At 33.8% G+C, this 26,113-nt stretch overlaps 1 protein-coding gene across 2 annotated transcripts in view; it reads left to right on the top strand.

Annotated features, from left to right (window-relative positions):
• The window catches only part of UBR3 (ubiquitin protein ligase E3 component n-recognin 3), a 183,142-nt gene that overhangs the window by 130,627 nt on the left and 26,402 nt on the right, over nt 1–26,113 (top strand). The window contains exons 28-31 of one of the 2 annotated variants that reach the window (XM_045558723.1): nt 2,839–3,039; nt 4,258–4,394; nt 10,381–10,466; nt 24,312–24,414. In XM_045558723.1, the coding sequence (XP_045414679.1) occupies nt 2,839–3,039; nt 4,258–4,394; nt 10,381–10,466; nt 24,312–24,414 (527 nt within the window). Of the gene's footprint in view, nt 1–2,838; nt 3,052–4,257; nt 4,395–10,380; nt 10,467–24,311; nt 24,415–26,113 lie in introns of both variants that reach the window. The other variant, XM_045558722.1, reaches the window with a different exon arrangement.

Raw genomic sequence — 26,113 nt, 5'->3', positions numbered from 1 at the left:
CCAAGTCTAATTTATTCACTACATTATCTTTGTAAAATGTAAATCTGATGACACGCGCAGTTGGCTTAAAAATTCTTTGCTGGCTTCTTCCTGCTAGGATCAAGTTCAGTCTTCTCTGAATGGCATTCAGGTACTCCATAATCTGGGCTTGCCTGTTGCTTTAGCTTTATCGTCCATCAATTCATCATTAATAAGCTAATTAATAGTTCCTTAAGCACATTATGCATTTTCATATCCGTGTATTCAACCATTCATTCAACAAATATTTATTCAGAGTCTGCGGTGTCCAGATACTGTGATAGTCACTGGGGATACAACAGGGAATAAGGCATACTTCCTTTGCTCAAGGAGTTTACTATGTATTATGTAAGGTAGACAAATAAATAAACAGTAGCAGTATATGTGCTAAATGTTATGGGGTATACACAGGGTCTTATTGGAACATCTGCCAGGTCCCAGAACATTTGATGGGGTAAAGTGCTTGAGTGATGAGAGATGAGACAGGAGAAGTAAGTAGGAGTCAAATTGTAAAGGGCCTTGTGGGGTCTGTGTAAAGAACTTGGACTTTATATAGATTCTTTAGATAAAGCTGTTAAAGGTTCTTAAGCAGAGATATGACATGTCTAAAAAAAGTCATTGTGACAGTTGTGTAGAGAAGGGATTACAGAGGGGTAATAAAGAATGTGGTTAGAAAGTAAGAGGTGATTGTGGCTTGGACTTAATCATGGCAGTGGAGATGGGGAGGAGGTTGTATATTTGAAATATATTTAGAAGGATGGTCTTCTGGACTTGGTAAGAGGGACTGTAGGTGGAGCATGAGGGGGAGGAAGGAACAAAGTCTCACGTTAGACATTATACACATTAGGTCATGCAGTGGCGTGTTTAGGAGGCTAGTTAGAGATTAGCAAAGGGGGTCAAAAGAAGAAAGTGGATAGATGGGATTTAAATAAGTAGGAAAAGGCAGGACGCTGAAGGAGCTGCCATGGCGCTCTTCTCTCTAAAGTAGGAGGTAATAGCCTCATACTCTTAGAGTAAAGGGAGCAGGGGTAGGGTATTTGATGGACTTGACAAGGGAAGAGGTGGTTTGAAAAACCATTTTGGAATTGAGTGAGAAAGTGCTTCCTAGGATGTTGGAGAAAGATTATCAGACAGTATTCAGGGCCCACTTGAGGTTGGAAACAGTTTGCAGCACGAAGGCATTTCATTTTTCTCTGACAGCACTCAGTTTGAATGCAGAATTAGAGAAGACATATATTGGGTTAATTTTGTATGAAGATTTTGTTAGATATGAATGATGGAAGTACATTTGGAGGGGGAGTAGGAAGTATTGCCAAGAGTTTTTGAAGTAATAGATCATGGTGTGTAGACATAGTGTATAGAAAAGACCTGATAAACTGGGAGAAAAAGAAGGGAGTAAGGGAGATAGGAGTTGATAGAATATAAGACGTTTGAATTTAATATTTTCATATATGGAATAATTTTGGGTCATTACAGGACAAGAGTGTGGTCATGGTAACAGATGCTGGAGTAGAGTGGAGGTCAAAGCCAAAGGAGCTGATGAGTTCAGGGCGCTGAAGGACTAAATATAAGATTGTTCACATATGCACTGAAGGTTGCGTAGGAGGATGGCAGGACTTGGAGTGATGAGGAAAACTAATCTAGGTACCAAAGTCTTCAGTGGTTGAGGGCAGTGGGTGACAGTGAAAAGGAAGGAAAAGAATGGTATTGCTAAATGACATGAGCCACAATGACAAGAGAATGCAGGAGTAGTGATTTTGGGCCAGCACTGGAGATGAGGATGCTGAGGTGTGAGGGATGTCAGAGGATGAGTTGAGAGGGTTTCTGGGGAGGCTTCAGGAAAAAACCTAGTTTCAGTTACAACAAGGAAGAGGACATAGCATTCTTTGGAATTAAGGCTATTGGGAAGCTAATCACAGAATGTTCGTCTATGACCAGGACCCTTGCTCTAACCTTCTAGTACACTCTTTATGTATATCTTAAAAATTTAGCTCACAAGTCTCCTTCTCTGGGAAGCCTTATCTTCTGTTGTATTTATCACATTATAATTTATTTGTCTAATTTTGTTTTTAAATTATAAGTACCTTAAGAAGAGAAAATGTATCTTAACTCTTCATCACCTGGCACAGCATTTGGCACATAGTAGGAGCTTAGTAAGTGCTTGTAGACTTGAAGAAGATAAGTTGTTACATGTTTAAGGACTTAAAAAATTAATGTTAAAAGGTAAAAAATAGAATTCTGTTCTTTTAGTAAAAGTACTTGAGATGCAAGATATAGTGAAATGAGCACTAAATCAGTTGTACAATCAGTTATGTTCAGCACTTAGACATCTTAGAAGTGTTAGTTTTTTAGGCTTAATTTACTCTCAAAAGCTATCTATCCTGCATCAAAGAACATGAGCACTGGGATAATCCTTCCCCTGGTCACTTACTGGCTCAATAGCCAAGATTAAGAAAACATAGCTGGGGTAAGAGGAAGGTGATCCACTTTAATGTGGCCTGCTTTTTGAGTTATTTTTTATCTTAAATCCACATTTCAGATTGATTGCATCATTATTTGAATGTTTCATACTGAGAGAAGAGTGAGATACTTAAGCAGTTCATTGGTAAGGGCAAGTGTTACATAATTGCTATGATGTAAGAAGTGATTTGGTAAGCTTCAACAGTTAAGTGGTTTGAGATTTTGTTTACTTCTTTATGACATATATTAAGGATGTCTTTTTTTGTATGGTTCGTTACTTTACTATAAAATGTGGTAGTGTAATTTTTGTTTTCTCTAAATGTGTGCATCATACATCTGTATGTTTATTTCATCTTTTAGAATGATCAGGTTCTTCAGGGCTTCTCAGTGGACAAAGGAGAATTCACATGTCCCCTCTGCAGGCAGTTTGCTAATAGTGTTCTTCCTTGTTATCCTGGAAGCAATGTGGAAAATAACCTTTGGCAACGTCCTAGCAACAGAAACATACAAGATCTCATAAAGGAAGTGGAGGAGCTTCAGGGACGGCCAGGAGCTTTCCCAGTAAGCATCAGTGTAAGGCAGAAATACTCTGGTTAATTCCACTCTGCTTTCATTTTCATTCAGTTTATAAATTTGTCTGGACTTTTATACATTTAGTAGAAATTGCTTTTAGAGGTTTTTCTCTTCTGTTTGTGCTTAAGTGAAAGTAATAGAACAGATCATTATCAAAGGCTATACTTTTCTTTTCAGCCCTGTACCTTGAGGACAATATCCTTAGTCTAAATTGTTATAGTTTTAATATACATGTTCCAGATCAAGAACTCCTATATGTTTAGATATGGGTAGGCTCTTTTAAAATGTTGAAATATTTAAGAGCAAAGCAAAACAAACACACATTGCATGATATATATGTGTATATATATATTACAATATAAAGCACAATCTAATCATTTAAAAAATATACCCATTAAGTATATTAGGATTAAGATATATTTACACACATATACACACATTTGTGTATTTACTGCGTGTGTATGTCTTAGAGAGATAAAATAGTGTAATTGATTGAACCATTCACCATAAGTCACTGTACTTTACTGTGGGATTGGGTATAAGTGAACTCATCTTTTATCCCATCCAGCAGGATTTATTTGGTTTAAATTATTAAACTTTCACCTTCATTATACATTTATGATATGATCTCTTAGAGAAGTGACAGCTGTACCTGGTTTATGTAGTAAATATATGAAAACTATGAATATTTGACTTTTAAAACAGAAATGCATACTTTAAACCTAGAAAGATTGATTACCTGGCAATTGCCTTTCTCGAGTGAAGACTAATTTTAGAATTGTGTTTTTTTCTTTTGTAAATGTAAATTTTTGTGTGTTTAAGATACACTTAAAGTAAGAGACATTGATATTATTTTTTGAAAAATGAATTTAAATGAAAGTCAGGGTTTTTATAGACATGGAAATTTTGTTCTAAAATATTATTTTAATGACATCCACTCACTGGTTTAGAATAGTTTGTGTGTTAATTCATAGGTGGATTATAGTGTTATCAATCAAAATAGAGAATTAGAATAAAATACCACTCTATAAGAGAGAGTATTTTTGATTGGTTTTATCTTTGTATACTAAGTATGCTTATAGTGGATAGTTAATGTTATATCTGTTTTGACTTCTTTAATATCCTAGTATGTTCATATGATAAACATTCCAGTTTTAGATAATTATTAAAATGAATATGAACTTTGTATGTTTTTATTTTTTATAGTCAGAAACCAACTTAAGTAAAGAAATGGAATCTGTAATGAAAGATATAAAAAATACCACTCAGAAGAAATACAGAGACTATAGCAAGACCCCGGGCTCACCAGACAATGATTTTCTCTTTATGTACTCTGTTGCTAGGTAGGTATATATAGTATATACTTTTGTATTTACTTATTAATAGTTGGTTTTATTGCTTAATAAGTCTTTTTTTTATTTATTGCCGTTTACATTTATTTAAAGAAAAGAGTGCATGGTTTTCATATTGGTTGAAATTATGGGTTGTTTTAGTGTCTCCTAGGAGGACTATAAATGTGTAGTTTTCCTTTATTTCCTAAAGAGTTTTTATTTTAATGAAATATTTGGGTCAGTGTTATACTCAGCATTATAAGACATGTGGGGAAAAATATGTTATTAATATTTTGGGACAGATATGTACCTCAGAGCAGGTGAGTATTACCTATGGAGACTTCTCAAAAGTGATAATACTGAGAGCTAAAACATTATAGTATGTTAAATACTTTGATTTAATGGAAAAATAAGAACTGTAAGAAGTACAAGAATTTATTTTGTTTGTTTTAAACTAGTGAAAGATCTAGTAATATCCTAGAAGACTACAAGTAGTTTAGAAAATCAGATATGGGAGAGGAAGCAAGAGATCAGTCATGTTCTAAGCCTCTATTTGTACTGAGTAGGGGTCTCAAAAAAACCAGAAATGTTTTTCAGCTTTCAAATTAGGAAAGATTAGTCTAACTGATTGTGTTCAATACCTAAGGAATAGCTATAAATAGGAATTTTAGAGAACTTAATCGAGTGAAAATGGAGAACCATAAAAGAAGTGAATAGGGAAGAAGCACACACAATTAGAAGCTTGTAAACACATTCTATTGAAATGATATTATAGACCCCTGTGTATCTCTGGAAGCATGCTTCATAATAGTTTGTCTGGGTAGTACAGTAATAGATAAGATTTAGAGAGATAATGTGACTTGAAGTCATGCAGCAAGTTAGTGGCAGAGTAGGACTAGAATTAAGATCTTTTGAGAAAAGGGTTAGTGTTTTTTCAGTTACTATCCTTCTCTTGTTTCTCCTGTGTTTGGCCTTTATAGGCACTCTTATGCATGCAGTTCATCATGGCTGCTCTCCCTGCCCCACTCCTGGAGCAGAGGGTAACAAAAGAATAAATGAACTATATGTATGTAGCATTTAGAACACAGGAAAATGGAACCAGTCTTAGAAAACTTGCAGCAAGCAAATTATCCTTAAGATAAGGAACATTAGTCCTTGGTCTGAGAATGCAAGTGCTGGACATGGGTTGATGTAAAAGCTTCTGATGGATTGGAGGGTAACTTTCTAGTCTGCATATTCTTAGGCTATTGATTTTGTTTATCCAGAATGCTTTAGGGGAAGACATGACAGTTAATTTAATGTTTTATTTCTGGAGAGTTACCAAATTATTGCATTCTTGCAATAAAAGATTCTTTATGTGAAAACCAAATATAGTTCAATTTTGCCAGAGTTTCAAGATTTTACAGAACTTCTGTACAATATTGTGGTTATAGCCTTGTAGAAGATTGGGTTGAATATAGACCAAACTCATTCATGCTTTATGTATTTATATACACACACACAAACACACTTATGTTGCTCATGTATTTATGCCTTTGATTTTATTAGTGTTAACCTTAGAAAATTCTGATTGAAATGGAAATGATTTGTACATGGAATTTTCCTATAGTATGATAAATCAAATAATTGATTTAAATATAATGTAGTGGAAGTTTTAGATCCCCATTTCTTGATTTAAATATATAAATAACTTATAGAATACAACTTGCAATGATTGTGGGAGATCTTTTGGATCAACACGTTTTGGTTTTTCTGTTTTATAGAGAAGTAGAAGCAGGGACAGATGTGAAATGTTTTATTAAGGATGTAGGTAGAGAAATAGAAAATATACTCCCTCCTCTCATCCTTTTCTGATCCCTAATGATAAACTCTAAAGCAGCAAAATAATTCTGAAAGTGAAAGTAAATAAAACTTATAAAAAGCCTTATTATCCTTTGGTTGGAATTACCTAGGATATTTAGTTCTCCCAGTGAGGTTGCATTCCCTAAGTTTTACTTAGTTATTAAAAAGAAAACAAAAAGCAAGGTGACTCAAAAATGAATAAAACATGAATTGAAGGAAAAATATGTTATATCCTATTTTAATGGGATGTAATTTTCTCAAAATAGGAAACAAGGTCTTTATTTTATGCGTAACATACAACTGATTTCATAAATACTTATGATTATGGAAATATTCCTAAAAGGTGAGCATTAAAGTATTTAGCAATATTTAAATATTTAAGTAAAATATTTAGCCATAAACTTACTTTGAATTATTTAACTTTTGAATTAAATGCAGTGATTCTTAAATGTATAAGTCATTAGAACTTGCAAGTTTATTTGTATTTAGCATTAGTATTTTGAGTGGAATACAACCCTAGTTTCTCAGACTTGATTTTCTCCCAGCTGAATAGTAATTTTGTTTGCTCTTCAGGGAGCTTACATTTTTGATATTTAAAAACAAAGTATTTCGCTGGGTTTTTGAGTTCTTTTTTTTTGATAGGATAATACATATCTTTTTTTCTTTTATTTGCATGGCAAAGCCTTGGAGGTTTTTCTGAGGGCAGCAGAGAAGAAACTGTTGGAGTATCTTTTTAAAATTAAATTAATTTCAAAATTAATCAAAATCACTACATTCAAGTATTAATGTATTTCCAAAATTTCCATTCTGTGGCAAATATCAGTCATTCAAATGAAAAATGGAAAGTTAATTTTGGAGAAGAAAGCTTTCTTCACTTCAATACCAATTCATTATTTCATTCTTGAAACAATGAATGACATGTATTTCAATAACTGATTTTTTTTCTAAGGGTTTTTGGCCCTAAGTTACGTATAGCCTACAGTACTGGTAGGTAGCAGTGGGCCTGTATATAGTGAGGAAAATGGAAATGGAAAGATGATGAAACATTGTAGGTCTAAACTTTGTAAACCAATTGTGTTCAGAACAAAGGGGAATGCTTACTAAAATACCAAATTAAGAATCCTTTTAAAAAGAAAAAATTGTTTCCTAAAATGATCCTTGTTTTTTTTATTTTTTATTTTTTTGGTTCGCTGCTGGGTTTAAGGGAATGGAAGGCCAGCAAAAGAAAGAAGAGAAACTGCAGGGACTAAAGAGAATCTTATGACTGGTTACATATCATTTTTTTTTTCTTTTTAGCACTTTGATAGGTACCATTGAGGATTTAAAAGCTATATATGAAATGGTCTCTGCTCTCCAGGAATTTACAGTTTAGTTGGAGAAATAAAACTAATATACATCAATCTGTATAAAACATAATATAATTTGATTTTTAAAATGTCATACAGAAAAGGTGCTGTAGAACTTCGAAAGGTAAAATGAGCAAATTGAAATATGAAGTATGCAGAAGTCCTTCTTTCCTGTCCCAGGAAAGCTTCTGCATCTTGATAATATAGACTGTGGAATGGATAAAGATAAAGTTTTTCTTGGAGAAATTGAGTAACTTGCTCAGCCAGTAAGTAGTAGGCTCTGGCAGGCCTTTAACCCAGATCTTGTTCTAGAGCCTTTGCTCTTTGCACTATACTAACGTGTGTTTGAGTGTCTCTCTGTGTGTATATACACATTTGTTTTTTAAATTATAGCTATAAAAATAGAAGTTAGCGCCAAAGAGGGGTTGAGGGGAGAGCAGACTTAGGTCATGCAAAAAGAAGCTGAAGCAATAGTTAGAGGGGTTTTTATATGGATATATATCTAGGTGGCCTCTATGATAGGCTTTAAGCAGTCTTATCTCATCATTCTTTCAGACGTAGAGATTTTCTCTTCTTTTTTTATTTCAAACTAATTTGAGTGTATTTGTTTTACAAAATATAGGAGAGTCCACTTTTCTTTAAGAACAAAAACCTCAGAAAACTCCCACTTCCAGCATATCTTTATTTTTGCATCATTCATTGAGGAGGGTGATGTTAGGGAATATTGTATGGGGATCTTCAACAGTGAGTCAAGATAGACATGGGGTACATGACCCATTTGTTTGTTATATACTCTAGCAAGTCTCAAAGGATCAATTTTGATATAAATGAAATAAGGAAAACTTAAGGGTTAGGACCATAGATATTGTTGGGTGTGGTGGCATGTGCCTGTAGTCCCAGCTACTCTGGAGGCTGAGGCTGGAAGATCACTTGAGCCCAGGAGTTCAAATCCAGCCTGGGCAACATAGCAAAAGCCCATTTCTTCAAAAAAGAAAAAATTAAAATCCTAGATATTATTGCACATTAACCCTTTGGTTAGGTAGTTTTTGTTTTTTATCTCAGAAGGAACGTTATGTAGGAGATCTTCTAACCATAATCTGAAATAATTAGATGTAGTAGTCTTTTTTTCCCAAGTCATCATTAAAATGAAATTCCTAATAATATGTTTGTCATCCTTTAAAGTCTCATGTCTGGTGATTGAATAAACAGAATTGTTCTTATATTTATATTTTAATGAATAATTTTGCAAATATGGTGAAATAAATGTTGACATTCTGGTTCTGACATTCATTTGTAAGAATTGTTCGTATTTCTGGTTAGCTCTCTTAAAAGTGCTATCTAGGAAATCTTAGTTTTTATAAGAGAATATAGCCATTAATTTTTTTCTACAGATTAGGCAACAGAAGATTTGTGAAAACAAAATGTATTGATCTCATTTATATTCCCTTGATGAAGGAACACATGCTGGCCTCCGCTCGCTTTCTGTCCACTAATATGAAATCCTTGTCCCTGCTTCCTCGCTGGTAGGTTTTTAGAAGTTCAGTGAGCAATGCAAATCGCCTGAAGGGTGGAAAATTCCCTTGTCACACAGATGCCCTTATCAGCAGCAACCAGATGGAGCTCTGAGCAGGAACATTATCAATGTTAAATTGCTTTTCCCCCCCCTGAGTAGAGAGGATTAAAACATTCCTTTAGAAGTGGGTGGCAAATGTACAGACTTAGGAATATTAATATTTTTAACAGTTTGCATTTATAAGTAAATATATGAAAATATAATTTCAAAACATTCTGTGTTCAAAATACAACCAAACCAATTCAAAATGTTTGTTTTAAATGAAATAGGATAGTAGTCTTTCTTGAATTCACTTGCAAAAAAGTAAGCTTGAAACTGCCTTTTTTTAAGGGAAGGATATCTCATTATTAGTGTCAAATGCATATCTTGGATATAAACTAGTTAATTCAGTTTTGTTTATAAAAAGAGATATGTTTAAGTTTATTCATACTATTGAAGTAAAATATTTAAATAATCTCAGTTTTTTATTATTTTGGCATAACTGGTTCTTTTATTGTTACTGTTTTTGAGTACATCTTTAGATTCTGCATTAGTTTGATTTTTGAAGTGTCTATTTATTAATTATTGCTATTCTGTAAGCTAATCATTACTAAATACCTTCCAATTTCAGATCTGTATGAACAGTACTGATGTTTAACCATGTCAATAGTCACACAATGTATTTTAATAAAATTTATTAATAGTTTTAGAAGTCCATAAAAGAGACTGCTGTTAATTATATGTTATTCATAGCCACTTCAATATTAGTGATTTTGTTTCTTAATATTGATTTCCAGATACCATCTAAGTTCCAATGAATGATAACCATTTCTCTGATAGAAAAATTGGTATGCTCTTGTGTTTTATATGACAGTAAACATCTACCCAGTGGCTGACAGTTGGAGTACAAATTCTTTGATCAGATTCTCATGCAGGTTTATGAAACATGTTGCAGGTTTTTTCCTTAAGGCCTAGTTTTTAACATTTGCCAACAGTTGGGACTTTGCAACAATTAAACCGTAATGTTTGCAATTTTTTGCAGGTATGAATATGAATATACAAGTAAGGATGGATAAACTTTTTTTAATTTCTAAATATCAGATAAAATATTATTACTGATATTGTATAAACTGTGTTTTTGCAATAATAAAGTTGAAGAGCTTTATTGTTTAGGTTGATTCAGACATGTCGATAAAGCAAATTAAAAAGAATCTCTTCAGCCTAATGACTGAGCTATATTATAATGCATTACTTACAGAACCAATTTGGAACTTGAATTGATTCATCGAGGAGGCAATTTGTGTTCAGGTGGTGCAAGCACAGCTGGCAAAAGGTCTTGTTTAAGTAAGTACTAAATAGTGCTACATTTTAAAAAAATTCCATTTTTGTCATTTTTGAAAGCATATACAGGCAAAATGGTCTTTTGGTATATTTTCAAATTCTGTTTATGTTATATATACTTTAACATCTTGTATCTAGAAGAATCACATGAACATTTAGCTCTTTCTAGACTATGATTGTTTAGTAAATAAATGTCATACTAATTGGTTAGGTTTACGTATTTCAAAATTAAAACACTATATTATTTGCAGTGATAAAAAATTTGTCCTAAAATTTAAATTCTTTTAAAGAATTTTTAGATTGAGTTGATATAAGAAAATCTTTTTATAAAGACAGTTTATGTTGTCCACAGATTTTTAATGAAGATATTTGTGCTGTGTTTTGATGTGTATATTAAAATATATTAAAATTGTGGATATTTGCTTTTATTTATACATATACTTTATATTATAAAATGAGCGTGATTCTTCAATACTGTTTTGTAAATAAAGGTATATTTGAAAAAGAGTAATTTGGAAGTTAATGTAGGTTTTTTGTGAGCATGATTTAGATGCTATCACTATTTAGTCATTGTTTAGAGAATTAATGTGAGCACTAGGAGTAATGTTATTTAATGTCACAATATAGCTCATTATTGGCCCTATATCCCTGGAGTTGAATATTACCTAATGTGATTGGTATAGGGAATAAAATTTGTTTGAGACACATAATGTATTCTTTTGAAAAATGAATGTATTTTCTTAAACACTAAAAGTAATAGTAATTATTAAAAATTATCAATACGTACTGTTTTTGAAATAACTTTAGAAAGTTTAAGTAATTTTAGATTGATTTCAGAACAAAGGAGTAATCAAAGCACCTTAAAATTTCTAACATAAAAATACAAACTGAGAAATTTCAACTTACTTATTTTTAAAATCCTGTAAGTTGTATTAGATTTGATATTTTATTTTGGATTGCTCCTTGATTCCTAGAACTTAAGGTTTTGGAAGTTATTTTTTACAAAGTATTTAGTATTACATTGACATCTTGATATATGTATCTAAACCCTATTTATACTCAGTGTTTTAGTAGTATGTTTGAAACCAAAAGTTGTTGACACATAGGAATTTTAGTTTCTAATCTATTTGAATTAGTAGATACTATCATTTCAGTTATAAATTGTTCTTTCTTTGTTAATTTATACTTGCTTCATGTCTGACATTGTTTGATAATATTACAGAAACTGTTGTATTAGAAAGTGTTTGATTTCTGTTTTGTGTTTAAAAATCTACTTCATTTTTTCTCTGAGGCATTTACATTTATGCAGGGACTTCTACTAAATGATGAATTTATCCAGAATCCAGAAAATAGTAATAAAATTCGAATGGCAACCATTTCAGTTACCAGACTCGGTTTTAATTTAAATTGTTAAATTGATACTTACTTCCAGACTTTTGCTTCTTTTTTCCCCCCTCTAGTGAATAAGAAATTATACTTACTGTGCTAGTATGGAAAAGGTCAGGATGAAGTTCATCATAAATATAAGTTAATATTGTTTTTAGTTTCTATATGATTTATTATTGTTCAATTACTTACATGTTATTTATCTTAATATTAACAAAAGCAGCCCTATAAGTCATGTGTGTAGAATATATTGTATGTTCTATAAAATCCCACTGTCTTACAAGTGTATGCACTTAATGTATTTGTTATTTATTCAAATCTAATTCAAACCTAATTTAAGTTGAACACCAGGACTTAAATTGGTGATATTTACTAGGATGTCAGAGCAAGTATCTCATTTTTTTTCATATTCCAGTGTAACTTCAATGATATTCTTAAACAAAAATTCTGTCTTTTTTCTTAGGAATCCTCATGTAACAGTATTTTCCTTTTCCCATTTATTGTTCTCTGTTACCTTTTAAATATCTTATTTTTAAAGTGTTTTTTTTCTCTATGTCTTTGGGGAGAGTGAGTGAGAAAATGTTCCACTGATAAGCAAATGAGAGGAGAACCTTTATTTTTTATCATTTTAAGAATACCACACTATTGGAATACTATTCCATCACAACTTCTTGATGAAATTGCAGATTTATCTAGTCATGAAAACATTTAACAAATTTTTGTCTGGAAAGGATTGGGTAATGACTGTTACAGAATTATGGACACACACAGATGCACGCACACAGTGGGAGGGGGAGAAGATTATTTTTTCTGTAACATTGAAAGCAGAAAATATTATTGGCCAAATTTACACTGAGAAATCAAACAAAATTGAAGTGGAACAATGCCATTCAGTACTTACATCTTTAAACAAATTTTTAAGTAGTCGAGGTAAAGTTACCAGTGTCCAATCAAAATAAAAATTCATTCCTAAAAATGTGTCTGGGAAATCTTCCACATTAAAAATTGACCCAAATTAGTTCATATAGCAGCATACTGTGGTATTTTAATAATACCTTACATTTATAGTTTTAAAGTTCATAAAATGCTTTCACATAAATTATTTATTCTTTAGAATGACTGTGTGAAATAGGTGTTAACCTTTCTTTCATAGAAAAGGAAATTGAAGTTCAGAGTGATTGATTGCCTGACCAAGTCACACAGCTGTAAAATGTCAGAGCTTGCACTTGAGCCCAGCTCTTGTGACTCTAAATTCAGTTATGTAATACATATCCCCTGCTCTTCAGTATCTCAAAGGATGCAGAACCTTTAAGAACTTTTGCCCATGTCCTTAGTCAAAGACATCCTACTGTACACTGTTGCATTGGGATCTTTTCAGGCTCTGCCGTGCTAACCCTTCTGTTTATCTTGTCTGTTTTCTTTTATCAGTCTTTCTTTTTTTTTTTTTGAGACAGAGTCTCACTTTCTTGCCCGGGCTACAGTGAGTGCCGTGGCATCAGCCTAGCTCACAGCAACCTCAGACTCCTGGGCTCAAGCGATCCTACTGCCTCAGCCTCCCGAGTAGCTGGGACTACAGGCATGAGCCACCATGCCCGGCTAATTTTTTTTTTGTATATATATTTTTAGTTGGCCAGATAATTTCTTTCTATTTTTAGTAGAGACGGGGGTCTCACTCTTGCTCAGGCTGGTCTCGAACTCCTGACCTCGAGCGATCCACCCGCCTTGGCCTCCCAGAGCTAGGATTACAGGCGTGAGCCACCGCGCCCGGCCCTCTTTTATCAGTCTTTCACTGTGAATCCCATTTTTGTTTTGGGCCACCCCTTCAGACATTTTCTCAAGTCCTAAGTCCTTCTTCCCTCGATACCAATTAATTCGCCTTTATTCCTCACCAGTTTGTTGGCTGGTTCCCCTTTGCTCTTGCTGTAAGCCATCTGCATCAGCTCCCATTTATAGCACTGCTCCTGATTCTTGGGCAGAGTTATAGACCTCCTTACCTACTAGGGAAGGTCAGGCATTTAGGACCTCATGTTCAGCAGATGAGACTGGGTCGGGCTAATTTATTGTAAGATAGAAAGTGTTCAGTTCTAAAGAGACAATGGATGAAGTTCTAGGAAATTTGGAAGTTTCTGATCATATCTGTCTGGTGGAATCAGTGAAGCTTTTGGTGGACATGGCATTTGAACAAGACTTTGAAAGATAAGTGAGCTTTAGAGTTTTTTTTTTTTCTTACTAGTTGGTATGTACACTGACAAGTACCACCATCTTGGTTAGCAACACGTATAGGACAAAGAAGATATAAAAATTGAAGGTTAGCTTTTTATTAAGAAAACTGTTTTATTAAGGTTACTGTTAATTTCTTCATTCAAGTGATGTAAAAGTAAATATGAAACTCTGTAGATTCTAGTGAAGTTCACATGCTTTCAACCTGTTTTTGCCATGATATTCTTAGTATATTTTTCAAGTAGAAATTGTTGAAACCATCAGTGGTGTCATTTGATAAATTATTTATATTAGAGTATAATATAAAAATTATTTATGTTTAGATAGAACATTTTTCATATCTTTGGGTCTTGAGACATTTTGCTTATTACTGTAATTTAACTGAGAAGCCACACACAGTTCATGTCTCAAATGGATTCCATGATTTTGTAGAGTGATTAAAAATTTTTAGTCAAGAGAGGCTATGGCAAACCTTTGTTTTGACATTTTTATTTGGGAAGTTCTGACTTAATTTTGATATAATCTATGATCTTATCAAGAAATGATGCATAGTCACTACAGTGAATAACTTTCACCTGTGTTGATTATTCATAGCAAGCAACCCAGCTTAGATCTGTGAGGCAACCTAAAATGGTTTTAGTTGCTCAAAGAGTGAATATTTGGTGAATTTAAAATTGCCGAAAATTATTTTGACATTAATTTCTCCCTGAGTAAGGCTGCATAAAAATATTGTTGGATAAGTGATGAGTTTTCACAAAATTATTTTTAAGTAGTGTAGCCTTATTCTTTAACACTTAGTGGCAAAATTCTGACCTTAATGGCTTACTAAGGTCTTTTTCAAATTTAAAGATTATGAATTCTACAGATAGTTTGAATCACAACTTTTGTTCTATTTTTTGTTACCATAAAAAAGGGAAGAAAATTTGGCCATTGAATTATAATGATCAAAATATATAAATTAACACAAAATGTGGAAATTGCCTCCTGAGACTAGTGGTCTATCACATTTGATTGTTAAAAGCTGATTTTGTGGTATTTGGAAATGTTTTCTGTTCTGGCAAGCAAGTTGCTTGAGTCTCATAGTGTATTTAAGGCCAACATAAAAGATACATGTGTAGTGGAAAAAGCAATATCAAACTATGAGTCATAGGCATGTGCTGAGTCAAGACATTTTATGCATTTGGCTTCAGTTTCCTCATCTATAAAATTATTGAGTTACTTGTACACTGTTGGTGGGAATGTAAATTAGTGCAATCACTATGGAAAACAGTATGGAGATTCCTCAAAAAACTAAAAATAGACCTACCATAGGATCCAGCAATCCCCCTGCTGGGTATATATCAAAAGGATGGGAATTCAGTTTATCGAAAAGATATCTGCACTCCCATGTTTATTGTAGCACTATTCCCAATAGCCAAGATAATGGAATAAATGTAAGTGTTCATCAATGGATGACTGGATAAAGAAATTGTGGCACATATACACAATGGAATATTGGATAGCCACGAAAAGAATGAAATACTGCCATTTGCAACAACATGGATGGATCTGGAGAACATGATGCTAAGTGAAATGAGCTAAGCCCAGAAAGACAAATCTTGCATGTTCTCACTCATATATAGGAGCTAAATATTAAAAACTGTTGATCTCAGGGAGTCAGAGAGTAGAATGATGGTTACCAGAGGCTGGGAAGGATAGCAGGGAGGGGAGGGATGAAGTGGGGATGGTTAATGGGTATAAAAATATAGTCAGAATGAACAATATTTGATAGCACAACAAATTGACTATAATCAGCAATAAGTTAGGATGTACTTTAAAATAACTAAAAGAGTGGAATTGGAATGTTTCCTAATACAAAGAAATATTAAATGCCTGAGGGGATGGATACTCCAGTTACCCTGATTTGATTAATTCACATTGTATGCCTGTATCATTCACATGTACCCTATAAAGATAGACAACTATTGTGTACCCATAATAATTAATAGTAAAAATTTTTTAAATAAAATTATTGGGTTAGACTGGATGATTTATGTCCTAAAAAAATGTTCATCATTGTTAACTCTTTGTTTTTCCCTCTGTTAGTTAGCATTATCAACATTCATCATGAAAGTTAAATAGCTGGACTAGGAGTTACACTCCAGCAACTTTTAGAATTATACTTAAGATAATCTGCAGTCATACGCTATAGAATACAGCAAGGCTTGTGTTTTTGTTCTTTTCTTTCAGTGCTTCTTACAGATTCAGAAGATTTTGGTATTTTTTATTTTGCTCTTAGTTTTAAGTAATGCATAAATAGAAAAATAAAGGCTGTCAGTGACATAGCATGATAAATAAAATCAGCGTCTTTGAGCTAAAAGTTACTTAAGAAGTCACCTAGTCTAAATGTTACCTAGCTTATCAATATTTTTACCTACTATTCTGATCATTTACTCTCTCCTTGAACACTTTCAGTGATAAGGAGTACTTCTGGAGTAGGTAAAGGACTTTGGTAAGCCTTTTAAAGGATGGTGATATGAAGAGGCAGGATAGTGTAGACTAGATAGAAAGTGATATTTAGGACAAAGTGCTTGGGTTTGAATCCTGACTCCATCCTTTACTAGTGGGCAGATGGTTTAGAGCAAGTTATTTAACAGATTCTGTTACTCATAATATCCAACCAGAAGATTGTTTTAAGAACTCAATGTTATAGTATGTGTTTCTTCATAGATTATAAATCTCTACATTAGTATTTCTACTGCTTCAACACTATCATTATTAAATTGAGGGTGTAAGGGTAAGTGAACAAAGCAATTTTTACCTCAATTTTCTGTCTTAGTTCAGTCAGGCTGCTATAACAAAATACCATAGCCTAGATGGCTTATCCAGAACAGATGATGTATTTCTCACAGATCTGGAGGATAGAGTACAAGATCAGGCTGCCAGCAAATTCCATGTCTGTTGAGGACCTGCTTCCTCATAGATATCTGTCTTCTGACTGTAACCTCACATGGTAAAAGGGGCAAGAGATCTCTCTGGAGTCTCTTTTATAAGGGTGCTGATCCCATTCATGAAGACTTTACTTTCATGACATAATCACCTTTCAAAGACCCTACCATACTATACCATATCATCACCTTGGGGGTTAGGATTTCAACACATGAAATTTGGGGGGAAACATAAACATTCAGTCCATTGCAGTCTTTCTTAAAGCACTTAACAAACATTCTATTGACTTGTTAGGAGATGAGGTTAGGACAGGATAGGATTTATTCCCATCACGAAGTTTATCTATTGGGAACAAAATACATTGTTAATTTCAGGAGTCTTGAGGTAGAGGGATAAGAATATGGCATGAAAATTTGAGTTAGAGGAGTGGCTTTAACTCTTCTTTAAGGTCTTTCCATAGGTCCTGTGATTTGTGGCTCACGTAGGCAGGCCTTTCTGTATTTAGAATTTGGAACATTCCAGAAACTAAGTGCCATAGATAATAATTTCCACTAGCCCGGTGGGGGGTAGGGGGTGAGGGGAGTCCGGTGATCTTACTGGGCTTAGGGCAGGGCAGCTCCTTTCTTCTGCAGTTAGCTTGGACACCCTCTACCCCCATTTTAAATGAGGTGCTTAAATAAGACCTGGATTCATGGAGTGTGTCCTCTTTGGTAGGGAGGAAATTAGGAGTCCTAAGAACTGATCTTTCTCTTCCCCTTCCTAGGACTACTATATGCAGAAGCAGAATTGTACCTCTTCCTGCCCAATATCATCACAAGCTATGTTGTATAGGTAAAAGGGGAAGGCTTCTAGTTACTTAAACCTTAAAGTAGAAGGAGGACAATTTTATGAAGCTAATATTAATACTTGTGATACTTGAGGTAACCAGAGGGCTGGGGGCATAGTGTGCCTGGAAGTGCAGGCATAGGAACTCCAGGGGGCAGGAGAGGAATACAGCATGGAAAGTAGCAAAGTGTTAAAAACAGCCTTTTCCTTCAGTATTTTCCCTTTCTTACACGGGGAAAAGACCTCTCCAAAGTAAGAAAAACTTCCCCACCCTATTCCCAAAGTCGTATGTGCCCTTATTGACTAGAGACAACATAGAACACAGTGCTGGAAAGAACACTGGGTTGGAATTAAAAGACCTGGATTGTAGTCCTATTTGTTATCTGTTGGACTTTAGGAAAGTAACCTAACTTTTTACCTTATTGTAGAAATGGGGATGATGATACTAACTATCTAAAATATCTGTCATGGTTAATGTAATGATCAAATGGCAGTAGATATATGAACTAAAGTATTTTAATGTAATATGTTATTTTATTATATATAATAATCATTAAACTTGTCTGTTAACCCTTTAAAATTCTACCATAACTGCCACTTTATTCTCTGCCCTGCCTTGCCTAGAGTGTTTAGTAATGGGATTGAAAGAGATGAGTCAGCTCCTGTCACTCCATGACATCAACCTCCTATCTCTTGGTCCTACAGATACTCCCTTCTTAGAGGTATTCCCATACCTCGTTTGAGGAGTTTCCTCCCAGCTCTCCATGGCTGATTTCTCAGGGATGTACAGAGGAACCAGGGGAAGCTAGCTCTGCTTTGAGAGATGTATACTCATACCTATTACATTCACTCTAGGATAAGTGGGTCAAAGCCATTTCCTCACTTTGATTATTCAGTTACAGAGAATTGGAGAACTTTTTTTCCCCATAGTAACTAGAGAGTCATTTGGCTAGTTGAGATTTTTTTCATTGACAGTTATTTAACCGGTGGTGACTGAACTGATAAGACTGAAGTCGTGAATGATCTACAAATGCAGACACAGTTAAGTTTACCTTAGGTATATTTTGACAGAAGCACAATTTAAGATAGCCAAGTCTTTAAGGATAACTCTTCTCTTTAATATATATTTATATCTTAATGACCAGTATGAGTATGGACATCTGTTTCAAAAGCATTTAAAATTTTTACTTTTCATTCTTTATTTGTATATATTTATAGGGTACAAGTACAATTTTGCTACATTGATCTATTGCATTGTGGTGAAGTCAGGGCTTTCTGTGCATACATCACTGGAACAATGCACATTGTACCCAACAAGCAGCCTCCCATCATCCGAAGATTTTAACATACAACAACTTTGTGTTTGGTTTCTTTATTTGGGTAATTCCTGAGGTCATAAGAACTGGCATAATAATAGTGTTTCATGTGTGTGTGTGTGTGTGCACACGTGTGCGCATGCGCGCGTGTGTAATAGTCATAGACATATGTAAAACTCTTAATTATACAATAAATTTGGAGTTAGAGTTTTATAGTTTTTTAAAATAAAACACTCTTACCTTAATGTTGATAAAGATAGGAGGGATTATTAAATCTTACTTTTTTGTTCCAGCTAAGAGTTCTTAAGTTCTTATTATTAAATCTTAGATTTTTTAAAGATAAACCAGTCTTTCAATGTTTTCTCAGTTTCAGTAATAATGTGTCTGTCTTGTGATTAAGCACATTATAATACCTTAGACTTGTCACAGTTCTAAAAATTTGATTTAGGTATTGCAGAAAATAGAATTCTTTGTCCCGGGTGAATTGTTGCAGCAACCAGCATGGGAAAGAAGATGGTAGGAGCAAGTAGGTCAAGCACTGCTTTAGCAGTTAGAGTTAAGAGGTCAATCTCTTTTGGGGCAGTGAAAGTAGGGCTGATTAATTGGCCTACTTCCTAGCTACGGACCCAGTGTGTCATTATGACAGAAAGGGAAAAAGTATAAAACCATCATGAATTTTATGCTTATATGATTTTTTTCAAAGGATTATGTTATAGTTATATAAATATAATATTCAGCCTACTTAAAAAAATCCTATTATATGTTAAATATGGTGTCAGCCTAGGAGGTAAAAAGATGTAAAGACACAGTTGTCTTCAGGGAGCTCTCACCATCAAACAGGAGAAGAAAACATGTGAAAAGTAGTTACAAGGCTGCATAAGAAGTGCTAAAATAAAGTTAACACAAGGTATAGAGAATGCGTAAAGGGAAGATCAGATCTTTCTGAGCTGTCAGAGAAAACCTTACAGAGGAGCACATGGACTGGCTCTTCAAAGATGAATGGAGTTTGCCTAGAGGACAAGAAGGTTCTATTCTTGGCGAGAGAACAGTTTGCAAAGCCAGAGTGTGACAACATGGCACATTGGGGAATACTTGAGAAGGCAGAGAGGAAGGAAGGTTAAGAAATAAGCCTGAGCTGGGTACAGTGGTTCATGCCTGTAATCCTAGCACTCTGGGAGGTTGAGGTGGGAGGATTACTTAAGCTCAGGAGTTCAAGACCAGCCTGAGCAAGAGCGAGACCCTATGTCTACTGAAGAATATAAAAATTAACCGGGCATCATCACTCATGCCTATAGTCCCAGCTACTGGGGAGGCTGAGGCAGGAGGATCGCTTGACCCCAGGAGTTTGAGGTTGCTATGAGCTAGGCTGATGCTACGGCACTCTAGCCTGGGCAACAGGGTGAGACTCTATCTCAAAAACAAAAAAAAAAAAAGGAAAAGAAAAAAAGCAATAACCCTGAAAATGCTGAAAATGAAGATAGAGGCTTACTCATGGAGGGCTTTCTATGCCCATTCCTTTAGTGGCTCACCAGTCCATTGTGAGTTACTGTGAATAGATTTATTGTTTAGAGGGATTGGAAGGGTGAAACAAAAGGCATACAGCTAAGTGAGCATTCTGTTGATTAATCCAGGTGAAAAATGATGTAGTGGCAGAGTGGAACAGAATAGGGTGGATCATAGGAGGCAGAACCAATAGGATTGGTAATCAGTTGGATACGGAGGGCAAGGAAGTGGGAAATGACTCCTAAGTTTTCTTTTGGATGTTTACATGGGCAGTGTTATCATTCATTCAAATAGGAATTATAGAAGGAAATGAAAATTAGAGCTGGATTGGGCTATATAATCAAGTTAGTTTGGATATATTGATTTTGAGGTGCCTGTTGACCATCTGAATTACTAGAGACCTTGTGAATTGTAAACTTGCAGGTAGAGTGGAAGACATGGGCTTGAGTGAAGTAGTGTGTACTGAATGAGAGAGGACTAAAAAAATATCCCTTTTCCTTTCTTATGGGAAAATGTCACCTTTTAAAGTTCAATAGATTACAGAAGAGCACATGAAAGTAATTGAGAAGGAACTGGAGCAAAACCAGGGAAGAGTGGTACCAAAAATTAAGAAGAGAGAGAAGAGGGTTAAGTATATATGTTAATATTTGTTTATGGAGTAGTAGTTTTATGTGGAAATGTTACGTTTCTGATTTATTATAATCTCTAATTTTAGTTATAAAATCTCAAGTTTACAAATACTAAACTTATTTCATATTTGAAATTTATTCTTAGAAACCATGTATGTATCTGTATGAATGGAAACATACCATATATATACACATGCACACACACATACTACAGATGTATGTTATTACTATAAGTACTATTTCTATATAATAGCCCAGAAGGGTGGCATCATATCCATTTTACAAAAAATAAAGCTAAGGTTAGGTAATTTAAGGACACATAGCCAGTACAGAGCTTGGATTCAATCCAGGACTTCCTGGCTCCTACTAGACAAAGTGGTGCCTCCTATACATAGGTTGGATCACAGCACACTTACAAGTAAATTTAATGGTGTTTTTCGTTGTAAACCCTTTTATAAATGTAGATCAAAGTTTAGAGTTTTAAAGTGTGTTATACCAGAAAAGGAGTTAATTATCTATTCTTTTTTTGCTATTGTTATTCAAAATTTTAATAATATGCTTTCTTGGTATAATTATTTTTCAACTTTTAAATGTCATGCATGCAGTTGGTATTTAATACATTTTCTTAGTTTTTATCTTTTTGATTATGATCATAGATTCTCATCCTGTGTCTTCAATATTTATCTGGGATGAGAGGTATTTTTGCTGCTAAGTGATTATTAGAGTTCATTCTTACTAATAAGACTAAATTTTGAAAACGCAGTATATTAACATAGTGAAAGATATTAATGTTTATTTGGTCGATTCCCTGTTTTCTATTGAAGTTTTCTGTAATTTTTAGCGTTATTTTTGAAAGGTAGATAGACCTCATTAGAGTGTTATTCTTTGGTTCTAGTTAAAGCTAATACTGAAGACTGTTGTGGTGTATTGTATTAATAGATTTAAAAGATGACTCAGTTTTCATAGGAATAGTAAGGTATATGTGTAAAAGAAGGAATTTTATACTTTTAATCATAAAAACCCGAAGGAGAAGTGAGATGGTAGAAATAACTAAGAAGTAGCAAATCTTGAATTGTATTCTTATCTTTTCCAATAACTATTAGAGTGACCTGGCAAGATAGTCCCTTCTCTGGGCCTATTTCATCATCGGTAGAATGAGAAGATACAAGAAGATGAAAAAGTTTCCTTCTAATATTTTGAAATTCTTTAATTCTGGTAGGGGCTAGGAAAGCAGGCTGATTGTAACATTATTTTCTGTGCTGGCCATGGTTTCAATGCAGAACAAATTAGTACAACTGCAACTTCTGTGCTTTTGATTAAATCGGGCAAACTAAGATGATTGGCCTTCATCTTGAAAAGAGACATTAAAATGAGCTCTTTGACCCACTTAACACCTATATAAAAAGAATGCAAAACTCCCCACCTTGAAACTTGAGATGATCTTAATATTTTTCTGTTAGAAGAATTTAGTTTTTTAAACATTTATAGGTTTTAATCATTAAAACACTTTTTATTATAAAGTATGTACTTAGTAAAAATAATCTCATGTATAATTGAATTGAAATACAATAAAATTTACCAATATGTCTGTTCTCATCATGTTATTCCTTTGCTAAAACTTCCTTTTTCTCAGTGTTATCCATGGCACCAGGTTACTGGAAAAACTGGAAATTTGAGAAACTTATTTGTCTCAAAAGGGGGATAACAATATTACCTATCTAGTAGAATTTTTGTGAAAATTAGTTGAGATAATCGATGTAACAGAGTGCTTGTAACATAATAAGTAACTTAGCTAGCATTAGCCATTAATAGGGTGAAGAAATTTTATGAGAGACTATACATGGACTTATAAATAGGAAACAAGATATTCAGATTCTTCTATTATGGAGAGATCAGATTGAAATTTGACAGAAATGTATTTTCTTTACCCTACCCCACAGAATGGATGTTTATTTTGCTCAAATTATTACTTTCATGTTTTACAACAGCTTCTTCAAACTATTACTACTACTACTACTGCCACCTACACACACACACACACACACACACACACACACACACACACCCCATCCCACACAAGAGTTACATTGATGGATCTTGGGTAAATTAGTCACAAACTATAATTAATTTCTAAGTCTTGCTTAGGTTTAGTTTTGATTATTTTGATTTAGAGAATAAATGACAATAGGTTTGTGTTATTCAGTTAATTTTTCTCTGGATTTAAGAATTCAATCATATGTCAAGAGGTATTGTCTCACTTTCTGGAATATAACTTTTGATATGCAAATATCTTTGAGTATTTGTGGCAGAATAATCTAATTCTTGTTATTTTTACCCCAAAAAGAGGGCATCTGATCCAAAAGCAAAACTTAGGCTTTTTTCCCTGCCTAATTTTAAACAAAAACTTTTCTTCTAAATGTCATGAGCACAATTTTGTTAAAAGCTAAGATTGGTAGGGCAATAATTGGTAGATTATTTCTATAATTCAGAAAAGAAATTAAAACAGCTGGAATAGTACTTCTAAATAATACTCTTACTTCAGTTATTTTTTCTTCATGTTGAATCAAAAGATGCATTTGATGATTCAGTCTAAACAAGATTTAGGGGAAAATATTAGGTAAAGGAAGAACTTCACTTAACAGCAATTTGTTAGGGTATTATTGTCCATATTGCCCAGGGAAAGGGAATTGAATATAATGGTAAATTTTGGTTAGGAGGAGACCACAACAGTGAGAAGTACAAATTGGCGAGGCTGCAGCATAAAGTCAAAAGTAGTTCTGTGATGAGGGATGAAGAAGACAAACCATTCTTGTATTAAGATTGAACATAAGGACGGTCTATTATTCTAGTAGAAATTATTTGGATATATATTTCAGAGTTTACCTTAAAAGAGTGTGAAGTAATTGGGACTTAACCTTGGTGAATTATAATTATCAGGATAGGAAACAGATTTCCTTATGAAATAACTAGAAATTTTGTCTGAATTTTGTTCTGGAAGAATTGTGTGAACTTTCTAATTACCTTTTCTTCAATTTATTCAGATCAGCTGTTTCACGTATTAGCTTTGCACATGCGGCTTTATAGCATCGATTCTGAATATAATCCCTGGAGAAAGCTCACCCAGTTAGAAGAGATGAATTCACTGTAAGTATTATTGAAAAATTAAAATCAATTAAAACTCCTTTTGAAAAATAGTTGGTAAGTATAAAACTAGGATTGAAACTTCTATATGAATGTGTAATTTTTTTCACATTTTCTTTATGAAAGAAACACATAATAAAAATTGAAAACAGTTTACCATTATACTGAGTAAATTACATAAAAATTTCTAGTACATGACAAAAATTTTTAAAGAATCTCATTGATTTTTATGCAGATGAAGCATTCAAATAGAGGCACATAATGGCTGGCTATCCCTCCTTTTTTAATTTCCCGTTCTTTATTTGTGTATATTCATGGAGTACAAGTACAGTTTTGCTGCACTGATATATTGCATTGTGGTGAAGTCAGGGCCTTCAGCGCATACACGCACCACTGAAGCAATGTACATTTATCCACCAAGCAGCCTCCCATCATCCACCTTTCTTTTATATTAGAATTGATGAGTAGGCTCAGGTAGCCTTAGTCTGATAACTCCCTTATAGCGTTCCCCATCAGTCTCTCACTTGATGGTTTTAGCAACTCATGATGATTCTTGCCTAAATCTGTTATTTCATAGGTGCTATAAAATAGTGATGTTAGAAAAAGCTTACCTAGTTAGAAGAGATGAATTCACAGATGAAGCCACCTTCCATTTTATTAGATGGAATGTTTCTATAAAGAACTTTCTCATATTGGCCTGGTGCAATGGCTCACTCCTATAATCCTAGCATTTTGGGAGGCTGAGGCAGGAAGATCACTTGATGTCTGGAGTTTGAGACCAGCTTGATCAAGAGCCAGATCCTTTCTCTACAAAAAATAGAAAAATTAACTGAATGTGGTGGCATGCCTATAGTCCCAGCCACTTGAGAGACTGAGGCAGGAGGATAGCTTGAGCCCAGGAGTTTAAGGTTGCAGTGAGCTATGATGATGCCACTATACTTTAGCCCAGGTGACAGAGTGATACCCTGTCTCAAAAACAAAAACAAAAAACACTTTCCCATGTAAAACTATTTGTTAACCCTGACATACAGTTTGGCAGGATGAATGCTTGATTATTTTCTGATTTATAAATTTTCAAAGTCATGAGTTGATACCCTAGCTTCCAGTGGTGACCAATAATATGGTTGTTTGTTTATTTTATAATCAAAAAGATTTTTATATATTTGATGTGTTTCCCTCCATTTCAGTCCATTCTTTTAAATACAAACCTTTTAGGTTAGTGAGAATCCCTCCAGGTTGACTGTTGTACTTTTGACATGAGCCAAGTAGTCTTTGATAGTATCTTTGCTTTCTGGTATAACAGATTGACCCAGGTATATTTTGTACATTTTTTACTCTATACCTGAAATCAACCATGAACTCCATGTAGTTCCTTTTAATGGCAAATGGTATTTAGAGACCACCCTCTAGGGTACTTGAGGGTGTGTACGGGGCTACTGGGTTATCATTGCTTATAGCCCATTTCAGTGGACAGAGTTAGAATATATTTATTTTAAATGAAAAAAAGATCTTGAGTTCTTACTGGTATTTCTAATTCAAATCTAAGATTGCAAGGTTCTAATTTTTTTTTCTGCCCACAAACCTGAAAATAATTATTATCTGATCCTTTACGGAAAAAGTTTGCTGAGCCTGATTTACACTATTCCTGAGGTCCAATATGAAAAGGGGTGTTCGGGCTAGACAAATTGTTATTGTTTTAAAT

Source organism: Lemur catta, chromosome 8 (assembly GCF_020740605.2).
Source record: "Lemur catta isolate mLemCat1 chromosome 8, mLemCat1.pri, whole genome shotgun sequence".
Lineage (NCBI taxonomy): Eukaryota > Metazoa > Chordata > Mammalia > Primates > Lemuridae > Lemur > Lemur catta.
Note: the sequence above shows the minus strand (reverse complement) of the source record. Positions and strands in the feature narration are given on the sequence as shown.